This window comes from Microcaecilia unicolor, chromosome 4 (assembly GCF_901765095.1).
Source record: "Microcaecilia unicolor chromosome 4, aMicUni1.1, whole genome shotgun sequence".
Taxonomy (NCBI): domain Eukaryota; kingdom Metazoa; phylum Chordata; class Amphibia; order Gymnophiona; family Siphonopidae; genus Microcaecilia; species Microcaecilia unicolor.
Window position 1 is genome coordinate 348,464,832 of NC_044034.1, and position 25,696 is coordinate 348,490,527.

The window sequence follows — 25,696 nt, forward strand, 5'->3', positions numbered from 1 at the left end:
CTAAACTTATTCCTTGATACCAGAAAGCTGTCCTTACAAGCAGACCTTCCCTCTGCAGATTCCCTTGCAACCTATTTTAACTATAAAATCAAAAAGTTGCGTGCATCTTTACACAGTAGTACAATTGCCATTGACGACTTCCTTGGTACCCTTGACCCTCCTACTGAACTGTGCCCGGTGGATCGATCCTGGACCACTTTCACATGTCTGACAGTCGACAATGTATTGAGAACACTTTCTAGGTTCGCCTAAAAGGCATTGTGGCCTTGATATTTGTCAAATTATTTGTTACAAACTGCCCCACAGTGTTTCATAGAGGAGTTTACCACCACTGGTCCATAAGTACTTTTTACCTCTAAACTTTGCTCATATTTTCAAAGCATTTTTCATGTACTTTCAATTGCAAATAATCCTAGGAATTACCATTCGCATATACAGCAACGATTTGTTTGAGTGGCTTTTCCAGAAAAAAAAAAAAACAATATCTTGGAAAAGCCAAAAGTTTGTAAGTATAAGCTCCATCCTAACCTCCCAGACATCTCCTCACCCCAGAACACTTCACCGTATGTAGACAAAAATTAAACTGAAATACAAAGAAGCCAGACTCTGCATACAGTGTGACACCAGAAAAACAGAACGATGTGCATTTCTCTCTGTACAGTATAAAATGTAAAAGATTACGTTTATACCTTCTAAAAACAGACGCATTCCAATCATTAAATTAAAAATAAAATTTTCTTCTACCATTGCTGGCTGGCCATTTTATTTTCTAATCATGTTGGTTCCATTCTCTGGTTTCTGCTTTCATCTTTCTTTTCTTAGCTCTTGTTTTCCCTCAGGGCATGGACATATTCTCTTAACACCTATTCCTAAAAACCCTAAAATTAAAGCAGATGTCATTTCCAACTATCGCCCTGTGGCGTCTATTCCTTTATTTGTCAAAACGATGGAAAGTCTAGTTTATTCTCAGCTCATGTACTATCTAACTAAATTTGACATCTTACACTACTCTCAATCCGGGTTTCGTCCACAATTTAGCACTGAAACAGTGTTGGTTACCATTATGTTAAATTTTAATAGAGAAATTTCCTTGGTGCGGAAAATATTATTACAATTCGACATGTCCAGTGCTTTTGACATGGTGGACCACAGGCTTTTAACCTATCTTATGGACACTTATGGCATTGGAGGCAACGTGCTTAACTGGTTCAAGGGTTTTCTGGCTTCAAAAACTTACCAAGCTAAAACCAACTCGACCATTTCCGCACCATGGGAGACTCAATGTGGAGTACCTCAAGGATCACCTCTCTCCCCAACCCTATTCAATCTAATGTTGCCCCCTCTGGCGGAAGCGCTTGCCAAACAGGATCTTAATCCATTTATTTATGCAGATGACATAACTATTTACATCCCTTTCAAATCTACGCTGATGGAGATCTATGAGAAGATCAAGGCTAGCTTTTCTATCCTAAACTCATGGGCAAAATTATTTCAGTTTAAGATAAACAAAGACAAAACACATTGTCTTATGCTTTCATCCCAGCACAATAAGGTAATACCAACTTCACTTGATGTCAATGAGTTTAAGCTACCAATCTTAAATAGCTTAAAAATCCTTGGCGTCGAGCTAGACAGCCATCTGCTTTTGGACCATCAAGTGAAGGTTGTCGTGAAGAGAATGTTTTTTGCAATGTGGTGGCTGAAGCGTATCAGAAATTGCCTACCTAGAGATCTATTCCGCACTCTCGTTCACTGGCTGGTCCTTTCACACCTGGACTACTGTAGCGGGATTTATGCTGGTTGTCATGACTATTTACTACAAAAACTCCAGACGGCCCAGAACATGGCTGCTAGGTTAATACTAGGCAAATCACGCTTTGCCCATGCACAACCATTGCGTTTTGACCTGCACTGGCTCCCAGTCAAAGATAGCATCATCTTCAAAGTCTGCTCTTTAACACACAAGATCGTATACGGAGAGGCCCCTGTATACATGCACAACCTAATTGATCTGCCCCCAACATCGCGCAACTTTCTCTGTCTTCATTATCCCAGAAGTAAGAAAGCCAGATACAAACTTATGTTTGCTTCTTCTTTCCCATATACCAGTGCTAAGTCTTGGAATGAACTGCCGAAGCAATTAAAAGGGATATTAGACCATCAATTATTTAAGAAGTTCTTAAAGACATTCCTATTCATGAAAGCCTATTCCTTAACGAATCCCACCATTTGACTCTCCCGTTGTGGTTTGAAGTTGGACAGTTTTTCCTTCCCATGTCTTTTCTGTGAATTCCTCCTAACTGTGCCATCCTATGTTTATAGCTTTCTTTAAATGTAATTTTTCTTGAGCTACTGTACGCCACATTGTGCCTGCACTTGTGGGAAAATGTGGGATAGAAATGCACTAAAATAAATAAATCTTTAGCGGAGAAGCATGTCTGCTTTTTATTTCTGTATCTGGCGCTTTTGAAAGTATACCATGAAGATCACTGGAAGGTACTGGAATCTGCCTCGGCAGCACAATATCTTTTGAATACTTTACTGATGCCTGAGGGAGCTGATGCTTGAGGTCTCTGACCTTTGTTCTGCACCAGACTGACTGGAAGAGCACTTTAAACATTCTGTGCTTCACAGAGGAGCTATCACACGTGATGCTTTATGTGGTGAGCTGCAGTATAAGTTTCTATTGTGTTTGTATGTGCCTCCCAATAGGGCATTCCTGGCCACTCTGCGCCCAGATGGTGTGTGTCTGAAGTGTTTGCAAGTTTCAGCTATCTTGGGTCATATATTTTGGTCCTGACCTAAGATGATATTATTTTGGAGGGCATTACCTTTCATGTCACTCATCTTTGGCATTGGGGGTGGCATCCCACAGTTACTATGTTATTTGACTCTGTTTGTAATGCTCGCCCTGCACCGCAGGTTTCTTTTTTTAAGCTAAACGCTCTATTTTGATGGGGAAGAAATATATGTTGCAAACCTGGCTGATAACTGACCCTTCTACCATGGTGTTCAACGATGCTGCAGCTTGCTGCAATAGGGCAGTGTGCTCTTCAGTCCCTTGACTGTTCCTGATCTTCAGTTTAAAATATTTGGGAACCTTTTTGGAACTTACACCATTGGCATGAAACCGTCTGCTTAATCGGTGATATGCAAGCTTGTTTGTGTTTTTCTTTCATTGGTTTGTGAACTTTGAAAGATTGAGTATGGCGAGTGGAGTGGGTTTGGGGATTGGGTGTGTAAGGGTAATGGGTGTGAGGGACTTTATATTACTACTACTTATCATTTCTATAGTGCTACTAGACATACGCAGCTCTGTATTATAAAAATTGTTTGGTTCTGGTGTTTGATGTGGCTTCATTGTTTTCTTTTTACTGTGAACCAATAAACATAATTTTAACACAAACGTTCCAGCCCTTTTTAGTCAGAGAGAGGTCTGTGCTCTGATCATGGCTGGACAGATTCAGCTTCAGAGGTTGGAGAACAAGGCCAGTACTAGGCTGGCTTCTACAGTCTGTGCCCTGATAGGGGCCAAATGGACTTGGATGGGCTGGAGTGGAGCTTTTCAGGGGCTTCGACGACAACTTCAGAAATTTTAGAACAAGGACAGTGCCGGGAAGACTTCTACGGTCTGTCTTGAAAATGGCAAAGACAAATCAATATCAGGTATTCATATGAAGTATCACATACCATATATAATGAGTTTTTCTTGTTGGGCAAACTGGATGGACCATCATCTACTATGTTACTATGAAGTCAAAAGGAATAGATGCCGTAATTCAGCCATGGCTACGGTTGGGTCTTCTATATGTATTGCCGCAGTGATGTCCATTCAACGGACAGAGAAACATCAGACTCTATCAGTGTTAATTGTTCTGGATTTTTCAAGAAAACCTTGGTATGAGGACTTGATGCATCTGAAAGTAGTGGATCCTCTATCTCTGGCAAACAGGGACGATATTTTGGTTAAAGGCCAGATCAGTATGCTGTATGTATCTCAGTTTTGTCTTATGGTTTGGGTCTTGAGAGAACAAAGTTAAGAAGAAAGGCTATTCAAGTCACGTGATAGCTACTTTGTTACATTCTTCTGTTCAAGATTAAATTTCTTGCAAAATTGTTTGGACAAGGGGTTGGCATTCGCTTTGTTTTTAAGGTCTAGTGAAGGGAAAGGACATGCCTTTGCATCCAGACGTGGTACCTTTTTTAAATGGTTCTAAACTTATCAGTCCATCATTTTGTCTGTTGTTTCCCCCCTGAGATTTCAGCTTGGTTTTCCCTACCTTAGTTCATTCTCCTTTTGAACCTCTTATTTGAACAACTTTAAATATATATTACCCTTAAGACAGTTTTTCTTGTAGTTATTTATTCAGTTATGTGAATTTCAGAATTACAGACTTTGTCCTGTAGAAAACCATTTTTGGTCTTTAGCAAGGAAAAGGTTGCACTGAAACTGATTCTGTCCTTCCCTAAAGTGGTGCCATCCTTCTATCTGAATTAGACTATCTCTTTACCTATTTTTCAGGATCATAAAAATGAAGGAAACATTGAGAAAATTCAATAAAAATTCTTCTGAACTGAAAAACAAAATGGTACTACAGTTGCCTTGTGGGATGCAGAGCCAATAAGGAAATAAATAAGCTCTCCTATTCTTTTCAATGGAACCTGTAAATGGGAAGGAGAATCAAAAGTGACAGTTGCTCGATGAGTAAAGAGACTAGTGCTTCTGTGTATGTTCTTGGTGGTCATCCAGTTCCAACAGTTTTGAAAGCTCATTCTACAATAGGTCAATCTGCTTCTTTGGTGGAGCTACATGATCCAAGGTTCAACATTAAGAGTAACCACCCAGGAAAAGGATCTAAGTGTCATCATCAATGATAACGTTAAAACCCTATGCTCAGTGTGCAGCAGGGGCTAAAAGCACAAATATAATAGGAATTATTAGGAAAGGAATGAATAACAAAACTGAGAATATTATAATGCATTTCCATTACTCTATGGTGTGACCGCAGCTCGAATACTGTGTGCAGTTCTGATCACTGCATTCTCAAAAAAATGATATAGCAGAATTAGAAATGGTACAATGGACGACAAAAATGATAAAAGGGGTGGGACAACTTCCCTCTGAAGAAAATCTAAAACGGCTAGGGCTTTTCAGCATGGCGAAGAGACAACTTAGGGGAGATATGATAGAGGTCTATAAAATGGAACAGGTAGATGTGAATCGTTTCGAGAAAGGATGGTGAGCTTGATGGACCTTCAGTCTGGTCCAGTATGGCAGCTCTTATGTTCTTTGTTCCTTCTCATGAAATTTGAAAAGTGGCAAAATGGATATCTGTGCATTTTTTTGTGTATCACTACAAATTGGATGTTCATGTTCAAACTAATGTGGTCTTTGGGCCAAAGTGTTAGAGGTAGGAATTTCCATATCCCACCCTCAGTAAGTACTGCTTTGGTATATCTCGGGTGGGATGATAAGGAAAATTAGTTCTTACCTGCTAATTTTCTTTTCTTGAGTCCCTCTAGGCCAGTCCAGAACTTACTTGTGGTTCTTAGCATCGGTTTGTTTTCTGTCTCCTGAAGCGTGAAGGTTTTGTTTTGGGTTAATTCATTATTCCTGTAGGATCTTTAGTCTAGAGGGCTTTATCCTTCATTAGTGGTTCTTTGTTGAGTGGTTCATTAGTTCCTTGGGGAATTTTTTTTCCTCTTAAGTGCCTTTTTTTTTCTACTTTATGATAAATACTGACTGGCCAGGGGGTTGCACTGGGTTTTTTAGTGATGACATCAAGCTCAGCGGTTCTGGCTCCACCTGTTGGCAGGACAGCACAAACAAGTGTGTGGATTAGTCTGGAGGGACTCAAGGAAAGAATATTAGCAGGTAAGAACTAACTATGGCAACAGTGATATTATTTAATAGACTTTTATGTCATTAGATTAAAAAAGATACATTGAAATATATTAAAGATGAAGACCGTGGCTAGAAATAACAGTCCAGCCATTGCTGTTTCCAGTAATGGTTAGCACCAAAAGTGTTATGGCATCAGTTTTAACCAAGTATAAAACATCACGTTTTGTTTACTCAATACATTATAAGAAATCACCCAGTAGCAGAGCAACTTTTTCAGCACTTGTTGACGTAATTATTCTACCTTGTGCTGATAAAAGAAAAAAGATGATTCCTGTAGCAGTTTTGATATTAGCATGATTCTAACATGTTAAAGAATTTTATACAGCACAGCATGCATAATGCTTCCTGGTTTAGTGGTATTGCAGTCTAATATTTGGGCTATAAGAAAGCTTTCAAAGATGTAAAAGAAAAGTATTTGTGTGTTGTTAAGTAAAGTGAGTAAAATATGATGTAAGGATATTGGTCACTTGCCCAATTTTACAATAAACTAATAGTAGAGCAAGAATTGGAACTGACATAAGCTCTTACACAGAGTGGCAAGATACTCTTGTTTTCTTCACTTTCTTCCATCTCAAGTATTGATATTTCCATTACGTCCCAAGAATCAGTCCAGACAAATAGGTTGTGACCATCCACCAGCAGGTAGAGAGAGAAAACTGTGAGTTGTGCCTCAAGCTCCTGCATTTAGCAACCAAGCCAGTATTCTGTATCTCTAGCAGGCAGGATAGCAGCTCCTATGCACTGTGGTGACTTCTGTGTGGCCTCTTGTCCTGCTTGCAGGTTTGGTTGGGGTTGAGAATATCCTGTGCCTCAGGTGTAAACCTAGTGGTCTAGATCCCCCCCTGCTCCCCCATTGCCGCTTTCTACCTCTTTATCTCAGTCCTCCCTTCTCATTTACTCCTGCCTCTATCTTTAAAAAAAAAAAAAAAGCAGCAGCCACTGCGGTTCTTTTTGAGTGTTTGTGCTGTGGGAAGATTGTGGGGCTTCAGTGCCTTGGAGGTCATGAGACTAGCTGTTTTCTTTAAGTATATTTATTATTCTCTATGTCTGAGCCTATTAAGTCTTGTGCACGCAGAGGTAAGCTCTTGGCTACCGGTTCATGCACACTTTGCTTTACCTCTGTAGACATTATGCTTTTGCCACTTTGGCTGTCAGTACTCTGTCTGTCTAGAGGCTGGAGATTTTTCTGTGGAAGTCACTCTCTTTTACTGCTTTATTATTGAATACTGGCTTTTTTGCTAAGCGCAAGAGCTTATGAGGCACAACTCAGAGTTCTCTATCTCCACCTGCTGGCAGATGGTCACAACCCATTGGTCTGGACTGATTCTTTGGGTCAAAAGGAAATAAAATTATCAGGTAATTAATTTTTCCTTTCTTTCAGCTTTCTTCTATTTTATTTCACATTTCTTTCTTCCTTTACTATCCAGTCCTCAATTCCCCTCTTTTATTCTGTCTAACCACAGCTTAATTCATACCCCACCCTCCCATTCCCTAACTCCTTTCTTTCCCAGCCCATTATTCCACAGTCTTTTACTAACTCTCCTGTTTCTCCCTCCCCCATTTATGCAATATCTCTACTCTCATCTAGCATCTGCCCTTCTCTTCTCTCTCAGTCCAGTGTCACTTCCATCTTTTGCTCCCTCCTTATCACCCTGCTTGCAGCATTTCCCCCCTCTCTCTGTCCTTCCCCTTCCATATCTAGCATCTTAACCTCTTTGCTTTCTCTCTTCCTATGCTTCCATATCCAACATCTTACTCCCTTCGCTCTTCCTATGCCCCTCCTACATGTCTAGCATCTCCCTTCCATCCGTTTATGCCCCCTTTGTGCAACTCTCATGTATCTCTCTGCCCTCTCCCATGTTAAGCATCTCCCTTCTGCTTCCCTATATCCCCCCTCTGACTTGTGCAGCATCTCTCCTTCATTTCCCTATGCACCCCTCTATGCAACATCCCCCCTCTGTCTCCCTGTGCCCCCCTGGGTCCAATATCCCTCCTTACCATCTTCCCAGAACCCCATCCTCTATATTTTGCATCACTCCTCCCTCTCTCTAGTCCCTCCCTACTCCCATGTCCTGCTCCTGTTCGTAACCCTCCCCGTGTCACATGGTCCCTGCATTGCCTTTCTATTCTCTAGTTCCCCATTCCCACATTTTCCTTACCAATGTATTCATCCCTCTCCATGATGCTGCTGCAACCACTGCTGCCATATCATCTGTACAGGCTTGTGGCCATGACCATTAAAAAAAAAAAAAAAAAAAAAAAAAAGTGACTGGGGGGCTTATGTGACACAGATGCTCCTCAGATGGCCTGCTATCCTGCACACTTTGATGTGAAAAGTTGCCAATAGAGGGAAAGTACCAGCAGGACCTTCAACTCCAAAGCATGCCTGAAATTCAAAGGCCCCTGCATTTGATGTATTTTTTGTTGGTGCCATAGCCGCTAACCTGTCGAGAGGCTGCAGGAGAGAAGGGGGGAGATGCTGCTGCTGCTGCTGCAAGCTTTGAAAAAAAAAAGTGTCAAAGCAGGGCTGGGATTCACTGAAACCTTTGAAAGTCCTGAATGCATGCCACTATCATGGACTTTGCACAAATTCTGGCAGTTACAAAATTACTCCTATAATGCAGTCAGCCTGTATTTACTTATCATTGTTATTTCTGGTCCCAGATCCCAAACATATTTTATGTTTAAAGTAGTTGCCAGGCTTTTCTAAATATATTAATGGTGATCTGTTTGTTTTTGTCATCTTAAAGAGATCATTTTGTGAAATGTTAAATTCATGTGTTATAGTAAGAAAACAAAACAGATAATATAATTTTTGACCTCCCAACAGGAGTACAAACCAGCTGGAACACGTAAACTTCATAACATACTTGGAGTAGAAACAGGAGGACCAGGGGGTCGTCGTGCTGGAGAATCAGGTCATACTGTAGCGGATTACTTGAAGTTTAAAGACTTAATCTTAAGGATGCTTGATTATGATCCCAAGACCCGAATTCAACCTTACTATGCCCTTCAGCACAGTTTCTTTAAGAAAACGGCAGATGAAGGTACAAATACAAGTAGCAGTGTATCTACAAGCCCTGCCATGGAGCAGTCACAGTCCTCAGGAAACCACCTCAAGTACATCATCCAGCTCAGGTACCTTTTTAGCTTATACAGATAAAACTAATATGTTATGGAATAGAAAACAGATTACTGAAGAGAAATCTGTAATTATTTTCTTAGACATCAGTTTTACTATTTATAAGTGTAGTGGACCTCTCACATTAGTGGGGCTGAGAAAGATCTCAGAGGTTAGTGCGCAGATATAATATCTATGGCCAAACTTCTCACTTGTTGCACACAGACTATTAAGGGTCTCCTGACAGCAAGTGTAAAATTCTTTATAGTTCTTAATAATTAGGCAAAGCAAATTCAAAAGAAATTGGAAAGCAGTTCTTAAATACAATAAACTCCCTTTTAATCGGCTCTCAAGTAATGTACCTCTCAAGTAATGTACAAGTATATGCAAACGAAGGGATAAGAAAACAATAAGGCGAGAAGTTCATAAAAGCAAAGTGAAGTAATTACAAAAAAACTCAAATACTGTAGTTTCAATGGATTGTTGTCTCAGGGCCCTATTTACTATGTTCCTAAAAATTAGCACCCACTAGTGCTAGAGACGCCCATAGGAATATATGCACACCTTAGTAAATAGGGCTTTGGGTCTCCTTTGCACATCATAGTCAATTATCTTTCACACTTATTCACAGATTGGATCATTGTAAAACCCTCACTCCCTTTTACAGTGTCTTTAGTTCAACTTGATATTATTCAGTTGCCCTCTCATTTACCAGTTACAGTAGTCTATTGGGCAGTGGTTAAATCCACTCACACTTGTATCCCCTTTCTCACTACTTTGCAGCTGTATTTTCTCCAGTGGTTATTCTCCCTGTAGGTTGATAAGACCATGAATCGGTTCTTGTCTCCTGTTACTTGAGGTGCCAGGACTCACTAGCTCCACTAGTTCCAGTTTTCAGATTTTTTCCCTGATAAGGACTTTTGTAAGCAACTTCACTCTCTTACTTTCTCCTTTAGAGGACCAGGATCAAGTTTTCCCAATGACCAATCCCTCCTCCTAAGTGTGGCACTCTGTGTCTCAGGAGATAGCTGTGAATCAGACTGGTAACCCCTGATCTGTTCAGTCTGTCTTGGGAATATGTCTCTGTTTTCCACCAGAGGACCAGGAGTGTAGCCAAATGGCAAATTTAGGGCGGGCCTGAGCCCAAAGAGGGTGGGCGCAAAAACTCATCTCTTCCCTGCCCGGTGCTTTCCCTGCTCTCCTCGGCCCCCTCCAGTGCTCCCCCCCCCCCCCCCCCCCAATCATCAAACTAAAAGAAATACCTGAGCTAGCAGGGATCCACAAACCCTGCCAGCCGAAGACCACCTCCTGGCAGAAAGAACACTTTACACCCTGTACAACCAGTGTTAGTGTCCCGGAGTCACTGACATGACCAGCCCCTTCACATGAGCAGAAACTGAGCATGTGCGAGGGGTGGGACAGCAGCGGCAATACTGCTGGCTGCACAAGGGTGTAAGTGTTCTTTCTGCCGGTAGGAGATCTTCAGCTGATGGGGCTTGCAGATCCCCGCCAGCCACACTTACGGAACACTGATTTTGGGTGAACCTGACCCCAAAGTGTGGCTACGCCACTGCAGGGGACGGCTGTGGATCAGACTGCAACCCTTGTAGTTATTTCTCCTCAGCCTCTAGACCAGGGAACCAAGGCTCCTATGGGCCCCAGAGTGGGGTGACTCGCCTCCTTTGGTTCTGTATATTCCTGGCTGGACCACCTCCAGAGAGGAAGGGACAAAGCTCTTCCCTGAACTCGAGTTTTATACTTCCATCCAATGGGAGGTCACGTGATGGTCTGAGGGAGGAAGTCACGTCTTCCATCTCTCCAGGGCTCCCCCTCACCTTTCGCAGCTAAACCGAGCGCTAAAAACGCACGAATTGTGCCCCTGCCCGCACCTCCCGGAGCGGAGCTCGGAGGAATCCAAGATGGCGCCTGCGCTGCTGCCGGATCCTCCTTCATAGTTTCACCCGACCCAGCTGCAACAAATAGTGGATGCAGTAAACACCGCTTTCGACCCCCAGTTCTCCAAGCTTTCTGAACAGCTAGTGGGGGTCGATTCCCGCCTCGGAGAGACAACACGCAGGACTGGGGAGCTGGAGGTTGGGATGTCAGCGTCGGAGGACTCCACGATTGAAAAGGACAAAGCCATAGAAAAATTACAGCAAGCCCTGAGAGCGCAAGCAAAGCACTTGGATGACATAGAAAAACGATCTAGAAGATCCAATTTGAGACTGATCGGTATACCAGAATCGATCCCTGACCGATCTCTTCCCACACAGCTGGAGCGCTGGCTAAAGACTGAATTTGCATTATCAGACAGTTTTGGTCCGCTGTGTTTTGAGCGGGCTCATCGGCTTGGCAGGAAAACCACTGCAGGGAACAGGCCCAGGGCGGTGATTATCAAAGTCCATAATTTCCTTCATAAGGAAGAAATCCTGCGAGGGGCAAGAACCAAATGGGACACTCTGACTTACGACGTAGCAAGCGTAAAGATCTTTCAGGATTATTCAGTGGCTTTACAAGAACGGAGGAAGGCCTTTGGGCCACTGTGCAGGCACTTAGCCGGGAAAAATCAGCGGTTCATGCTCCTGTATCCCGCCCAGCTGAAAGTGTTAACATTGGAGGGATGGAAAACCTTTGCGTCCCCAGAGGAGGCCCAAGAACTCCTGCAGTCAGCCCCCCCCCCCCCCCCCCCCCCCGGCGGGAGAGGGGCAGAATGGATGATAGGAATCCAGACCATAAGATGGACGACAGGACCTATGGAGGTGAATTTATGTGGCATGGGGTTTGGGAGCACATGGTATGAATGTTAGAAGTTATGCATGGTTATGGATGTTGAGGTTGAGTTATCGGGCGGAAGAGGAGGGGGGGAATGAAGAGTAGTGATACAATGCACACAATAAGGATAGGTCCACACTAACACAAGCGGAGCAAGTCTCGAGCGGCTGTCTCAACACCTATGGAGTGATAGCAGAGCCGGTAGTGGGAGGCGGGGCTGAAGGTTGGGAGGCGGGGATAGCAGAGCCGGTAGTGGGAGGCGGGGCTGGAGGTTGGGAGGCGGGGATAGTGTGGGGCAGTCTTATACGGTCTGTGCCCTGAAGAGCATAGGTACAAATCAAAGTAGGGTATACACAAAAAAGTAGCACACATGAGTTGTCTTGTTGGGCAGACTGGATGGACCGTGCAGGTCTTTTTCTGCCGTCATCTACTATATTACTATGTTACTATGATAGCGGCGGGGAGGGGAGAGTGAAGCAGGAGACATGACTGAGACATCAAATACCTTAGAAAAGTAGTAGGGAATAGGGACCAAGACCGGGGGAGGGGGGGGAGTCCATAGTCACGTGGCCTTTGTTCTACTACCACGGTGGTGGGATGTCCAAGGGGGAACAAACAGGGTACGAGAGGAGTCAAGGGATGGAGAGGAGGGAGGGAAGGGGGGAGAATAGTAGATGGGAGAAGGGTAGGGACGGGAAGCTGCACCACATGCAAACTCACAGATCCTCTAAACTTCAGAATTCGGAGCAGATGTATAGAGCTCTGCATATAGCGAACCCCCTGGCGGGTAGAGACCTGAGATGTCAGATGGAGGGGCGGGAAAGGCTGGGTGCCCGAACCTTCGCAAATAGACAGGTGCACATACGACACAATACACCACATAGTAATCAGGGATGACAAAGGTAACTAGGTTTATATCCTGGAATGTGGGGGGCATTGCAACACCGGTTAAATGGGCAAAAATACTGCAAGCCCTGAGGAGGCATAAAGCTGATGTGGCTTGCCTTCAGGAGACCAGACTTACGGAGGAGGAACACAAAAAGCTGCAGAGGGACATGGGTGGGACAGGTGTTTTCTGCCTTGGCGGAGGGAAGGAAGCGGGGAGTGGCAATCCTAATAAGAGGGACTGCCGGCGAAAGCTGAGTTACTAGCGGCAGATCCCCAAGGGTGATACATGATGATCCGCCTATGGCTCCAAAACAGGGAGCTTTTGGTGGTCTCATTATGTGGGCTGAATGATTACTCTCCCACTTTCTTTCAAACTATTGTAAGGCACTGCTCCACCCGGGCCCCACTGAAGTTAATGATCTGCGGGGACTTTAATTTAATAGCAGATCCGGAAAGAGATACCACAAATCCTAGGGAAGCGCCTCGGGGAGGTAGCAAGCAGAGAGCGCTCCGAACATTTATGCGCACCCTGAACCTAGTGGACACTTGGAGGGCCCTGCACCCAGAAACCAGAGATTACGCACACCTATCTAGGGCATATGGAACTAGCTCTAGAATAGATTATATGCTGATAGACAGCCTTGCCTTCCCTGGATGTGTGGGTTGGGTATTGGGCCCACAGAGATATCGGACCACGCGCTGGTGTGGACGGAGCTGGAAGTCCCGGAACATTACCGGGGAGCTGGGGGATGGAGATTCCCGGGTTACTTGCACGGGGACAAAGAGTTCACACAATTCTTAAAGCTAAATGGAGGGAGTATGAACGATTTAACAGGCAGCACATGGACCACCTCCACCTTTATTGGATGGCCTCTAAGGCGGTCCTCAGGGGAGAAATAATAGCATTTGTGCAGGCACAGAAGAAAAAACAAGCTAGAGCGATGTTGCACTTGGAGAATCAGCTCTGGAAGGCCAAAATCCATAAAAACTCCAACGGCTGTAAATAAAGAGCAGTACCTAGCGACTCAGATGACGCTTAACGCATTAATCCACACCCAAACCAAAAGATCTCTCTTAGCTTACAAATGTAAGCTGCAGAGATTTGGTAACAAAACAGGCGCACACTTGGCGCGGTTAGTGCAAACGGCAGGTAATGGAAGAGTGATAACAGCAATGATAGACTCCCAGGGAAGGACCAAACACAATAGCGAAGAAATAGGGAAGATCTTCCATGAATATTTTAGTACCCTCTATAAGGGGAGGGAATCGACGAACTTGGCCAACTTGCCAAATTATTTAGAGCAGGTGGGGCTCCCGAAACTCCAGCAGCAGTGCATAGACATATTGAACCAGCCTATTACAGGCAAAGAACTGCAAGACACAATTAAATCCCTAGCCTTGAACTCGGCCCCGGGTCCGGATGGATTTATGGGAGAATACTACAGGTCCTTACCTAAGGTTGGGTTGGAAGCAGTTGGGGACTTTCTGGAACAAATAGTCGAGGATAAGAAATTCCCCCCATATGCAAATGAAGCCCTGATTACGCTGATACCTAAGCCAGGAAAAGATGGGGCATACCCGGGGTCCTACCGACCCATCTCTTTGATTAATATAGATGTGAAAATCTTAGCACGGATATTGGCTGCACGCTTGGGGAGCCTATTACCGGAACTTATAGGTGAGGATCAGGTGGGGTTCATTCGGAATAGACAGGCAGGTAGTAATGTCCGGCGCCTCTTATTAGCAATGGCGCAGTGTCAGAATGAACGGAGCTCTGCAGTGATCCTTAATCTGGACGCCGAAAAAGCGTTCGACAGGGTGCACTGGGAGTACCTCTTTGGGCTCTTGAACTATATGGGAGTGCAGGGTTGGTTTGGAGACGCTTTAACAGCATTGTATAGTGACACTAAAGCAGCAGTATTAGTGAATGGGGTAAAGGGAGAATTTTTTCGGATCTATCAGGGGATGAGACAGGGGTGCCCACTCTCCCTGCTCCTCTTCGTCTTAGCGATGGAACCATTACTCCGTGCGTTGCGGGGGGTTGCCTTTGAAGGGTGGAACAGTCAAGCCCTGGCCTTCGCAGACGACTTGCTTGTAGTGACTCGGGAGCCTGAACAATCAATACCTAGGATACTGGAGGTGATCAAAGAATATGGGGAGTACTCGGGTTACACACTTAACATCCAAAAGTCCAGGGCACTAGAGATCCTACCAGGCGATAGTATACAGCAGAGGATCATGTTACCCATAGAGTGGGAACAAGAAACAATCAAGTACTTAGGAGTCAAAATACCTCGAGATCTCTCCCTAGTGTACACCTGGAATGTGAAGAAGTTGCTGAATGATACAAGACTGAGCTTGCAAATGTGGCAGGGCCTCCCCATATCATTACTAGGTAGAATAGCCTTATACAACATGGTGATAGTCCCCAAGTGGCTGTATGTGTTCCAGACCCTGCCACTATATCTGACCAAAGCTGATGAAAAACGATTAAACAAGATCTTACAGACCTTTTGTGGAAAAAGAAAAACCTAGAACAGCTTTGTCTAATCTACACCTTCTGGTGGAGTTTGGAGGCCTGGGGTTGCTGAACTTGCGCTACATGACAATATCCAGTGGCCTAAGACACTTGAATGATTGGCTGAGGCGCACGCAATACTTTACTCCATCTCGATTAGAACTACAAGAGACTGAACAGAAGCATATAAGTTACTTACTTCATAGACGAAACAAAGAAGAACTTACCCTGCTGGATGAGGCGCAGCTCCTGCCGGCAGCGCGGGCAGTCTGGCGCTGGCTCTGCCGACATCACCGATTCTCGTCGCACATTACCCCATACCTCCCAATTTGTGGCAACCCGGAATTCCGACCGGGTCAGATTTATGAGGTGTTTGCCCGATGGAAAGAGAAAGGGCTAGCTAGAGTACGGATTGCAGGCCATCGATGAAGGTCGGCCTAAGTCGTGGGCAGTACTCCAAGCCCAATTCTCCCTGAGTGCCTCGGACTGGTTTCATTATTACCAATTAAAGCACTATATAGAGAGCCTCCCACCAGAAGCACTAGCGAAAGATGTACAAGAGGAACTAGGTTCGGCGCTCTCTTTGGGGGGTGCAACACAAAGTGCCACTACGTTCTACATAGACACTTTAATGACATGGCAAAAGAACCGGACTTGAGGGACTGTCTAAATTGTAGAGTGAGGAATTGGGGACGGAGATTACAACTACACAACTGCGGGAGCATCTTGTTGGCTACCGCAGAAACACGGACCAAACAAGTTATTGGGAAATACAATTTAAGTTTACACTGAGGGCGTATGTGCCTCCCAGACGAGCATTCCATATGGGAGTATCGCCAGATGGAGCATGCGCCAAATGTACAGCAGAAGGCGCAACGTTGGGGCATATGTTATGGAACTGTCCACGGATCCGGAAGTTTTGGAGGGACTTGACTAAACAGATGGCTGTTATCTGGAACGTAAACTGGCAGATGGCTGCTCGACTTCTTTTTGGTTACTTGCGAATTTCCAGACCCACTCCGAGGGGCTGTCGAGCTTTTGCCATGCGATCAGTGATGGTGGCGAAGAAAACAATATTGTCGGCATGGCTGACTGCGGAGGGACCAACGATATCTCAGTGGAGAGGACAGATGATTGACCTGCTGTGCACGGAAAGAACGAGCCTGCGAACCCGGAGGCCATTGGGCATAAGGACTTTCTGGAATTGTTGGATGCCGTTCTGGCTTATGTTGACACCCTATGCTAAGGGGAACATAATGAACATGTAACAAAGATGTATAACAGAGGCTATCATAATAGTTGGAGTGTGAGGACTGTAACTGAAGACTGAAATAGGGAGGGGGGTTGTTGGAAGGAGTGGGAGTAGAGGGGGGAGGAGCATAGGGGGAGAAAATGTAAAAAAGAACTGGAGAGGCAATTAGACCAGAAGACGGTGAGACCTGTGCTGTTGTGTGCAGTGTAATGAGCATTATTGTTGGAAGCATTAAGATTGCAGTGTTAAATAACTATGCAGAGTCATCTGTATGTTACTGATGTTTTATGATTTCTCCAATAAAAATTATTGAACCATACTTCCATCCAATTGCTTAAGCTTCAATGCTGTTATCGCCACTTTCTCAGAATAGACCACCTAGTATTTTAATTATTTATTTATTTATTTGTAGCATTTGTATTCCGCATTTTCCCACCAATTTGCAGGCTCAATGTGGCTTACATTTGTGGTAATGGCGGTTGCCATTTCCGTGTAACAGGTTTAAAAATGGTATTGCATTAGGGTGTATACATAAATGGTAACATATAAGGAACAGAATATATATGGAACATCTCATGGTGTGAGTATATACAAATTGCAAACATATTTGGTAAGGGAGAATACATTATGGTATTGTAAGAAAATCCCTGAATAATAGATTGTAACATACATTAGATCATCGACTATAGGGAGACCCTATTCGACATAAAGTTTAAAGTGATATTGCTTGATCATCAGTATTAGAGAGGGTAAGCAGTCAGGCGATAGTAGTTCGGTCTGGTATAGATCATGTATAAAGTTAATATTTAGTAGTTAAGATGGATGTTTGCAGTATGCCTTCTTGAAAAGATCCGTTTTCATTAGCCTTCGGAAGATGGTTAGGTCTTGTGTTATTTTTATGGCCTTCGGTAGTGCATTCCATATCTGTGTGCAGATGTATGAGAAACTGGTCGCGTATATGGATTTATATTTCATTCCTTTACAGTTAGGATAGTGGAGATTGAGGAACGTGCTTGATGATCTTTTTGCATTCCTAGTAGGCAAGTCTATTAGGTCTGACATGTAAGTTGGGGCTTCCCCATAGATGATTTTGTGGACCAGGGTGCAAACCTTGAACGCAATTCGTTCTTTTAGTGGGAGCCAGTGTAGTTTTTCTCTTAGGGGTTTTGCACTTTCGTATTTCGTTTTCCCAAATATGAGTCTGGCTGCAGTGTTCTGCGCGGTTTGGAGCTTCTTGATTATTTGTTCTTTGCATCCGGCAAAAATGGCATTGCGGTAGTCTAGATGGCTTAGCTCCATAGATTGTACTAGGCTACGGAATACTTCCCTTGGGAAGAAAGGTTGATTCTTTTAAGTTTCCATATTGAGTAGAACATTTTTTTTGCTGTATTTTTCGCATGGTCTTCCAGTGTGAGATTTCGATCAATTGTGACTCCCAGAATTTTAAGGCTGTCTGAGACCATAAGTGTATAATCTGGGGTGTTTGTGGTATTGGGTTTGTTTGTGTTGTATTGTGAGGACAGGATGAAACATTGTGTTTTTTCTGCATTTAGCTTTCATTGGAATGCATCCACCCATGAGTTCATTATTTGAAGGCTATGTGCGATTTCGTGTTTGATTTCATTTATGTCTTGTTTGAATGGGATATATATCGTGACATCGTCAGCATAGATGTATGGGTTAAGTCCTTGGTCAGATAGTAATTTGGCTAAAGGTGTCATCATTAAGTTAAAAAGGGTTGGTGAGAGTGGTGAACCTTGTGGTACTCCACATTCAGGCTTCCATGGTGCTGATGTTTTTGAGTTTGAGATCACTTGATAGGATCTTGCTGTTAGGAAGCCTTTAAACCATCTAAGAACTTTTCCTCCAATCCCGAAGTAGTCTAGGATGTTCGGGAGTATTTGGTGGCTGACCTTGTTGAACGCGCTGGACATATCAAATTGTAGAAGTAGCACATTGTTTCCCGTTGCAATTAGTTGTTTAAATGTGGATATGAGAGTGGTTAACACTGTTTCAGTACTATGGTTGGATCGAAATCCTGACTGTGATTCATGTAGTATTGTGAATTTGTTTAGGTAGTTGGTGAGTTGTTTGGTTACTAAACTTTCCATTAATTTTACTATCGGGGATAGATGCAACTGGTCGATAGTTGGTTGTGTTATTTTGTTTTTTCTTTAGATCTTTGGGTATGGGAGTAAGTAGTATGTTTCCTTTGTCCTTGGGAAAAAGTCCGTGTTGTAGCATGTAGTTCGGGTGTGACGTCAGGTCTGTTATAAAGCGTTTGGGGGCGAACCTTAATAGGTTACTGCAAATATCCAATTTGGAGTGGGTTTTGGAGAATTTGTTGAGTGCTTGAGTGATGTTTTCTTCGGTTATCAAATCGAAATCATTCCAAGTTCGGTCTGCTGGGTATTCACCGGGAGTAGGGTCCAGGCAATCCATAAATTTCTCATAATCAGTGGTAATTTGTTAAATTGTACAGCGCTGCGTAACCCTAGTAGCGCTCTAGAAATGTTAAGTAGTAGTAATGTGGATTGAAGTTTTATAATTTTCTCATTGAAGTATTTGGCAAGTTGGTCTGCCGATGGGGTGTCTGTACTGGTTGTGGTAACCGGTGTGGTATCTGTTAGTTTATTCACGAGTTGGTAGAGTTTATGTGCGTCTTTGTAGTCTGGTCCTATTTTGGTTTTGTAGTATGCTCTTTTGGTTTGTCTTACTGTGTATTTGTATTTTCTTTGTATTTGTTTCCAAGCATTGAGTGTATGTTCATTTTTTGTTTTTTGCCATGCGCGTTCGAATCTTCTGACTTGTGTTTTTAGTTTTTTCAGTTCTTCGTTGAACCAAGGTATTGAGCTGTGTCTTCTTATGGTTCTTGTTTGTAGTGGTGCAATTTCGTCTAGTATATTCTTGCACCTGTCGTCCTAGTTTTGGAGGTAGTATTCAGATTTGATTGTCACCTTTCTGGAGCAGTGACCTAGACTGTTCTTCTGCAGCTGCAAAGGAAAGCACGTTCTGGCAATCTATTACACTGGCTTTCTTTTTTAATTTTGTATTATTGTGGTTTTGGGTTTGTTTGTGTTGTATTGTGAGGACAGGATGAGACATTGTGTTTTTTCTGCATTTAGCTTTCATTGGAATGCATCCACCCATGAGTTTATGGGGGCAGACTCAAGAAGAATCTCGTATTTTTTCACGGAGAGGGTGGTGGATGCTTGGAATGCCCTCCCGCGGGAGGTGGTGGAGATGTATCCTAGACTACTTCGGAATTCAAACATGCGTGGGATAAACATAAAGGAATCCTGTGCAGAAGGAAGGGATCCTCAGGAGCTTAGCCTAGAATGGGTGGCAGAGCTGGTGGTTGGGAGGCGGGGCTAGTGCTGGGCAGACTTATACGGTCTGTGCCGGGGCTGGTGGTTGGGAGGCGGGACTAATGCTGGGCAGACTTATACGGTCTGTGCCGGGGCTGGTGATTGGGCGGCGGGGATAGTGCTGGGCAGACTTATACGATCTGTGCCAGAGCCGGTGGTGGGAGGCAGGGATAGTGCTGGGCAGACTTATACGGTCTGTACCCAGAGGCTGGTGGTGGGAGGCGGGGACTGGTAGTTGGGAGGCGGGGATAGTGCTGGGCAGACTTATACGGTCTGTGCCAGAGCTGGTGGTGGGAGGCGGGGTTGGTGGTTGGGAGGCGGGGATAGGGCTGGCCAGACTTTTACGGTCTGTGCCCTGAAGAGGACAGTACAAATAAAAAAGTAGCACATGAATTTATCTTCTTGGGCAGACTGGATGGACCGTCCAGGTCTCTTTCTGCCGTTATCTACTATGTTACTATGAATATAGCATTGTATATGGTCATTCACATAGGTAAAATATCCATAAAGCTAAATATTTGCAGTCCTTGCTTATCAGCTTATCATAAATCAAAGAATAGCCTTATAGACCCCTATGCTATATCCGCTATTAGAGTAATTTTATACATAACCAGAGCATGTAAAATAGCATTGTACACGCTCAAGTAGGCTTAAAATTTTCCAATGATATATGTGCATAAAAATTTGTTCTGGTGAGTAGCAGATATATTTATATAATATATTCATAGGTATTCCTAGGGGCCGAAGTGAGATGGAGTTGAGAATATTTGTGTGTTATAAAACATATATATAGATATATCCAAGTAAACGTACACAGATCATTCATGCCTGCCTCATATCAGATGTAATTACCAGCAGCTACTTTGTGGTGGGTTAATTTTATAAAGGTTCATGTGCACCTGTGTGCTTTCCTTGCCAGGCATCCTGTTATAAAATTACCATTTGTGCTGCATAACTTCATTTCTCCCATAATTTCAGCAGCACAGTCAATCAGTTCAGCAACTTCAGCTTCCTTCAGGTTACCAAATATTGGCAAATAATATTTTGCTGAATTACAAAGAAAGCAAGAAATTACAGATAAGTCCAGCAGATTTTGTTCTATGAGGAAAAGATTTTCTTTCTTTGAGAATAAGCCGGATATACTATTACACAGTACCTACATGGATGCTCTTAAAGAGATTTCTGGAAAAAATCTTTATGGGCATTCTTTGACTTTCTTTGCAGTGCCACCTTTCTGCAGCTCCTTGTGACTCTGGGCAAGTCACTTAAACCTCCATTGCCCCAGGTACAAAATAAGTACCTATACATAACATGTAAACTGCTTTCATTGTAACCATAGAAAGGCAGTATATCAAATCCCAACCCCTTTCCACTAACTGTATGGTTTTGTTCATAATGGCGGTTGGATACATTTTCTTCAGTTGTTTCTTTCTGCTTTACCCCACTTAATAATTTTTTTTTTTTTGGGGGGGGGGCATTTTTTAAAGTTTCAAGGTTTTTCTTTTATGGTTGCGAGTCAGAATCATTTTGAAGAAGAGACTACAGTCTGCATTAGTGACAAAGAAGGAATGCACTACAGTGGTTCTGGTCTTCAGTGGAGCATGCCATTGCATATGTGCATTGCATACTGCAGTTCTGCATTTTTGTTGATGATTTGCTAATGACACCTACTGTCTGATGGGATCTATTTGACTCTTTGACTATGTTTCATGAACAAGATGCACATTACATTTAGTGAAGCAAGAGATGTTTTTGTAATTTATTTATTATTTATTTAAAACACATATCCTACTTTCTCATTTTCCAAAAATGTCCAAAACACTATACAGCATTGTAAAAACATTGAAAGATAACAATCTAAAATTCATAAAAATCCATTACTCATACCCACCCTCTTCCTTTTCTCTCCATTAACTACTGAGTGATAAAACAGTATAAACCAGCAAAAGATAGTCCCTTCTCTCAACGTCATCTTATTTAGAGAAGAACCAGGAATATGCTATGATCCTCGTATATCCTGTTGTCGTTTGGAAGTTGTTTCCACAACTCCAGAACAACAGTCGAAAAGGCCTAATCTCTAAATGTCACCTGCCTTATCTCTTTAACCACAGGGTCTATCAAACTAGATCTTATTGCTTGACCAGGCACTTACTACTTTTGTCTGGTGTATAGGTAACTTTGCATATTTACCCTTGGCACCCTAAAATGCCAGCAACTTAGTCCATCCTCACTTTCACTTGCAACCTTGGCAAGATCTTTGACAAAGAAGAGGTAGGCATCCACTTTGGACATCTCATCATCATCCATGTTGCTACTAATTTTAAATCACTTTAAATTGATTACTGTAGTCTAGATGGGGATGCTTGGACCACAGTATGGAATGCATCAGGCTCTAAAAATGGACTGTTTTTAACTGCTCTTGCCATGCTAGATACTTGCACCTCCCCTGTTATCTCATTATCTAAATTAAAAATCCAAATTGCTAACCAGCTTTATGGAGGACAAGGTCCCAACATCTAAATTCACCTGCATTAGGAACATCTTCCAGCAGAATCTCAGACCTGGCCAATTGGAGTTAAAGCCTAAAACTGCATTAAGAGAGGCTAATGAATATCTCCTTTCCTTGGCATTCTTGCCACATCAGTCCAGAACCTGTGGGTGTTGTGCCTCCTCTCCCAGCCAGCAGATAGAGACAGAGATATATTTATTTATTAAAATTTGCTATACCTGTATTTATGAACAAACAGGTTAGGGCAGTTTACAAAAAAAGCTACAAAAATAAAATAGTTCCATGTTATTCACCCTTTAAGGATATGCAGGCACAGATGTTCAGTATTTTTCTGTCTGTGGTAATGGCTCACATTGCAGGTCCTGGGCTTTAAGCCTGGTAGGCTTCTGAACCATTTCTCCTTGGTCCAGTTGATCTATAATTATATTTTACATATCAAAGCACTGGAAGAAAGTTTATTTATTTTTATTTATTGCATTTGTATCCCACCTTTTCCCACCTATTTGCAGGCTCAAAGTGGCTTACAGAGTGTGGTTATGACATAATCATTTCATGATAACAGGTACAATTCTTAAAGTTTGAATGTTGGTAAGAGAAGGTAGGCCTAGTCATTTCATGATAACAGTATAGTTATTACTGTTTAAAGATTAGGTAAGGAAGGATGGACGGAAAGTGTTATGTAGGTTAGAGGTGAACTGCGGTAACTGTGTGGATTGTTGAAGTAGTTTTGTAGGCTATGTATTTTCCTTGTAGGCCTTTTGGAAGAGATGAGTCTTCAGGGATTTGCGGAAGTTAATTATTTGTCAATAGCTTTCAGGTCTGTAGGTAGAGCATTCCACAGCTGCGTGCTCAAGTAGGAGAAGGTGGTGGCATGTGTCAGCTTGTATTAGTCCTTTACAGCTGGGGAAGTGCAGATTGAGATATTTGCGGGATGATCTTACAGCGTTTCTGGGTGGCAAGTCCACAAGGTTTAGCATGTAGATTGGGGCGTCTGCGTGTATAATTTTGTGTACAATCGTGCAAATCTTGAACTCAACGCGTTCTTTGAGTGGGAGCCAATGGAGTTTCTCTCTTAGGGGTTTAGCACTTTCATATTTATTTTTTCCAAATATGAGTCTGGTGGCTGTATTCTGGGCTGTTTGGAGTTTTTTGATGGTTCTTTGCAGCCGGCGTATTGTGCATTACAGTTGTCCAGGTGACTTATTACCACTGACTGTACCAGGGTGCAGAAGATATGTCTCGGGAAGAAAGGTTTTACTCTTTTGAGTTTCCACATGGAGTGGAACATTCTCTTCGTTGTATTCTTCACATGAGTTATCGAGTGTGAGGTTTCGGTCGATAGTCACTCCAGAATTTTAGGTTTTGCGCGACAGGAAGAGAACAGTATGGTGTTATTTTGGAGTAGATGTTTTTGTTGTGTTGTGAAGTTAGTACAAGACATTGTGTTTTCTCTGCGTTGAGTTTCAGTTTGAACGCATTAGCCCAGGAGTGCATGGTTTGGAGGCTTTGATTGATCTCGTTGGTGATTTCGTTTAGATCCTGTTTGAATGGGATGTAGATCGTGATATTGTCTGCATGTATATAGGGATTGAAGTTTTGAGTGGCTAGAAGTTTGGCTAGCGGTATCATCATTAGGTTGAAGAGTTGGTGATAGGGGGGATCCTTGGGGAACTTCGCATTCAGGTGTCCATGGGGGTGATGTGTCCGCATTGGTATGATCTTGTTGTCTTGGAAATACTTGGATAGGTCCAAGTTCCCTTCCTTTCTCTCTCCCTTTTCCCCAGCAGGGGATTCTCTGCCATATGCTTGTGGAGCAGTTTAAGGGCTGGGTCATTGTTGAGCATGGGGAGAACTTCTCTGGAAAGCATTTGAGCAACATGAGAAAACTCACAGCTGTGTGAGTCCCTTCCCTCCCTCCTTTCCCATCCTGTGGCTGCCTTCTCGCTCTTCAACTACATGATTTGTCTTCAGTAAAACAGCAAGTATATTTCTTATTCTTTTCCATTTTATACTGTGTGGCTGTGTACTAAGAGAAGTCTTGTTTTCGGTCAGCTCTCCTTTGAGAGATCTCAGAGGACTATTTACTACTACTACTTATCATTTCTATAGCACTACTAGGGTGTAAATAGTGTTGTACACATTATATGCAGGTAATTTATCTGTCCCTAGTAGTCTCACAATCTAGTTTACTTTGGGGGGGGGGGGGTTGTACCTGGGGGGTGGGCATGGGTGGTCCTCACAAGATAACACCTATAATAGACAGATCTTTTCTAATAACATAATTTCCTCGTTTCTTGTGTGGTGCACTACTCTCCCTAATAGCTACTACCTTGCTTGCAGCTGAATGGACTCAGGTTGTTTTGTAAGGTCAAACTTAGTTTGGTTTCATGTGAAATAATTCTCTGGCAAGCCTGAGAGTGACACCACTGTACTACCTGTATTCTGTCTATGGCTGTGGAAAACAATGCTTTAAACTCCTTGTAGGAGCATATTAAGCTGTGGTTTAATAGCGAGTGTTGATTTGATTGTTCTTCATGATCTCCTCAAGCTTGAGCACTTTATTAATGAAGTGCAGTGGCACCATTTTGGCTGCTTCCTGCCAGCTGCATTCCATTTTATTTATTTACTAGTAAATCAGGCCCGTTCTGACACAAATGAAACGGGCGATAGCAAGGTTTTTGTCGGAGTGTGTATGTTAGAAAGAGTGTGTGTGAGAGTGACTGTGTGAGAGAGAGAGTGAATGTGCGAGTGTGTGTGTGAGACAGAGAGAGTATGAGACTGCTGGGTGCGAGCGTGTCTGCTCTGTCCCCTGCCCCCCCCCCTCCAGCCACCCAGCGATTCTCCTCTGTCCCCTGCCCCCCCCCCTCCAGCCACCCAGTGATTGTCCTTTGTCCTCTGCCCCCCCCTCCAGCCACCCAGCGGTTCTCCATTTTCCCTTGACCCCCCACCCACCGATGCTCTTCTCTCCCCTGCCCCCCTTCCATCCACCCAGCGAATCTCCTGTCTCCCCTGCACCCCCCCTTCCAGCCATTTAGTGATTCTCCTCTCTGCTCTGCCCCCCCTCTAGCCACCCAGCGATGTTCTCCGCCCCCCCCAGCGATTCTCCTTTCTCCCCTGCCCCTAACGATACCGGCGAAATCTCTGGCCCTCCGCCAACCGGCCAGCCTCTGTTGGCATTCACAGCTCACCGTGCAGGCCCACTAAACGATCGATCCATTCGCCCCTGTGCGCTCGCCCTCCCATCTCTGGTTGGTCAGCTTTTGTGTCCGCCCTCCCACCTCTGGTTGGTCAGCTTTTGCGTGTGACGTACCCAAAGGTACGTGACGTCAATTCATGATATGGATGTATCCTTTCTGAGAGCAC

At 43.5% G+C, this 25,696-nt stretch overlaps 1 protein-coding gene across 1 annotated transcript in view; it reads left to right on the forward strand.

Annotated features, from left to right (window-relative positions):
* DYRK1A (dual specificity tyrosine phosphorylation regulated kinase 1A) overlaps positions 1-25,696 on the forward strand; it is a 646,342-nt gene that overhangs the window by 577,965 nt on the left and 42,681 nt on the right. Inside the window, 2 exon segments of the mRNA XM_030202220.1 lie at positions 8,736-9,014; positions 9,016-9,043. Coding sequence (XP_030058080.1) covers positions 8,736-9,014; positions 9,016-9,043 — 307 coding nt within the window.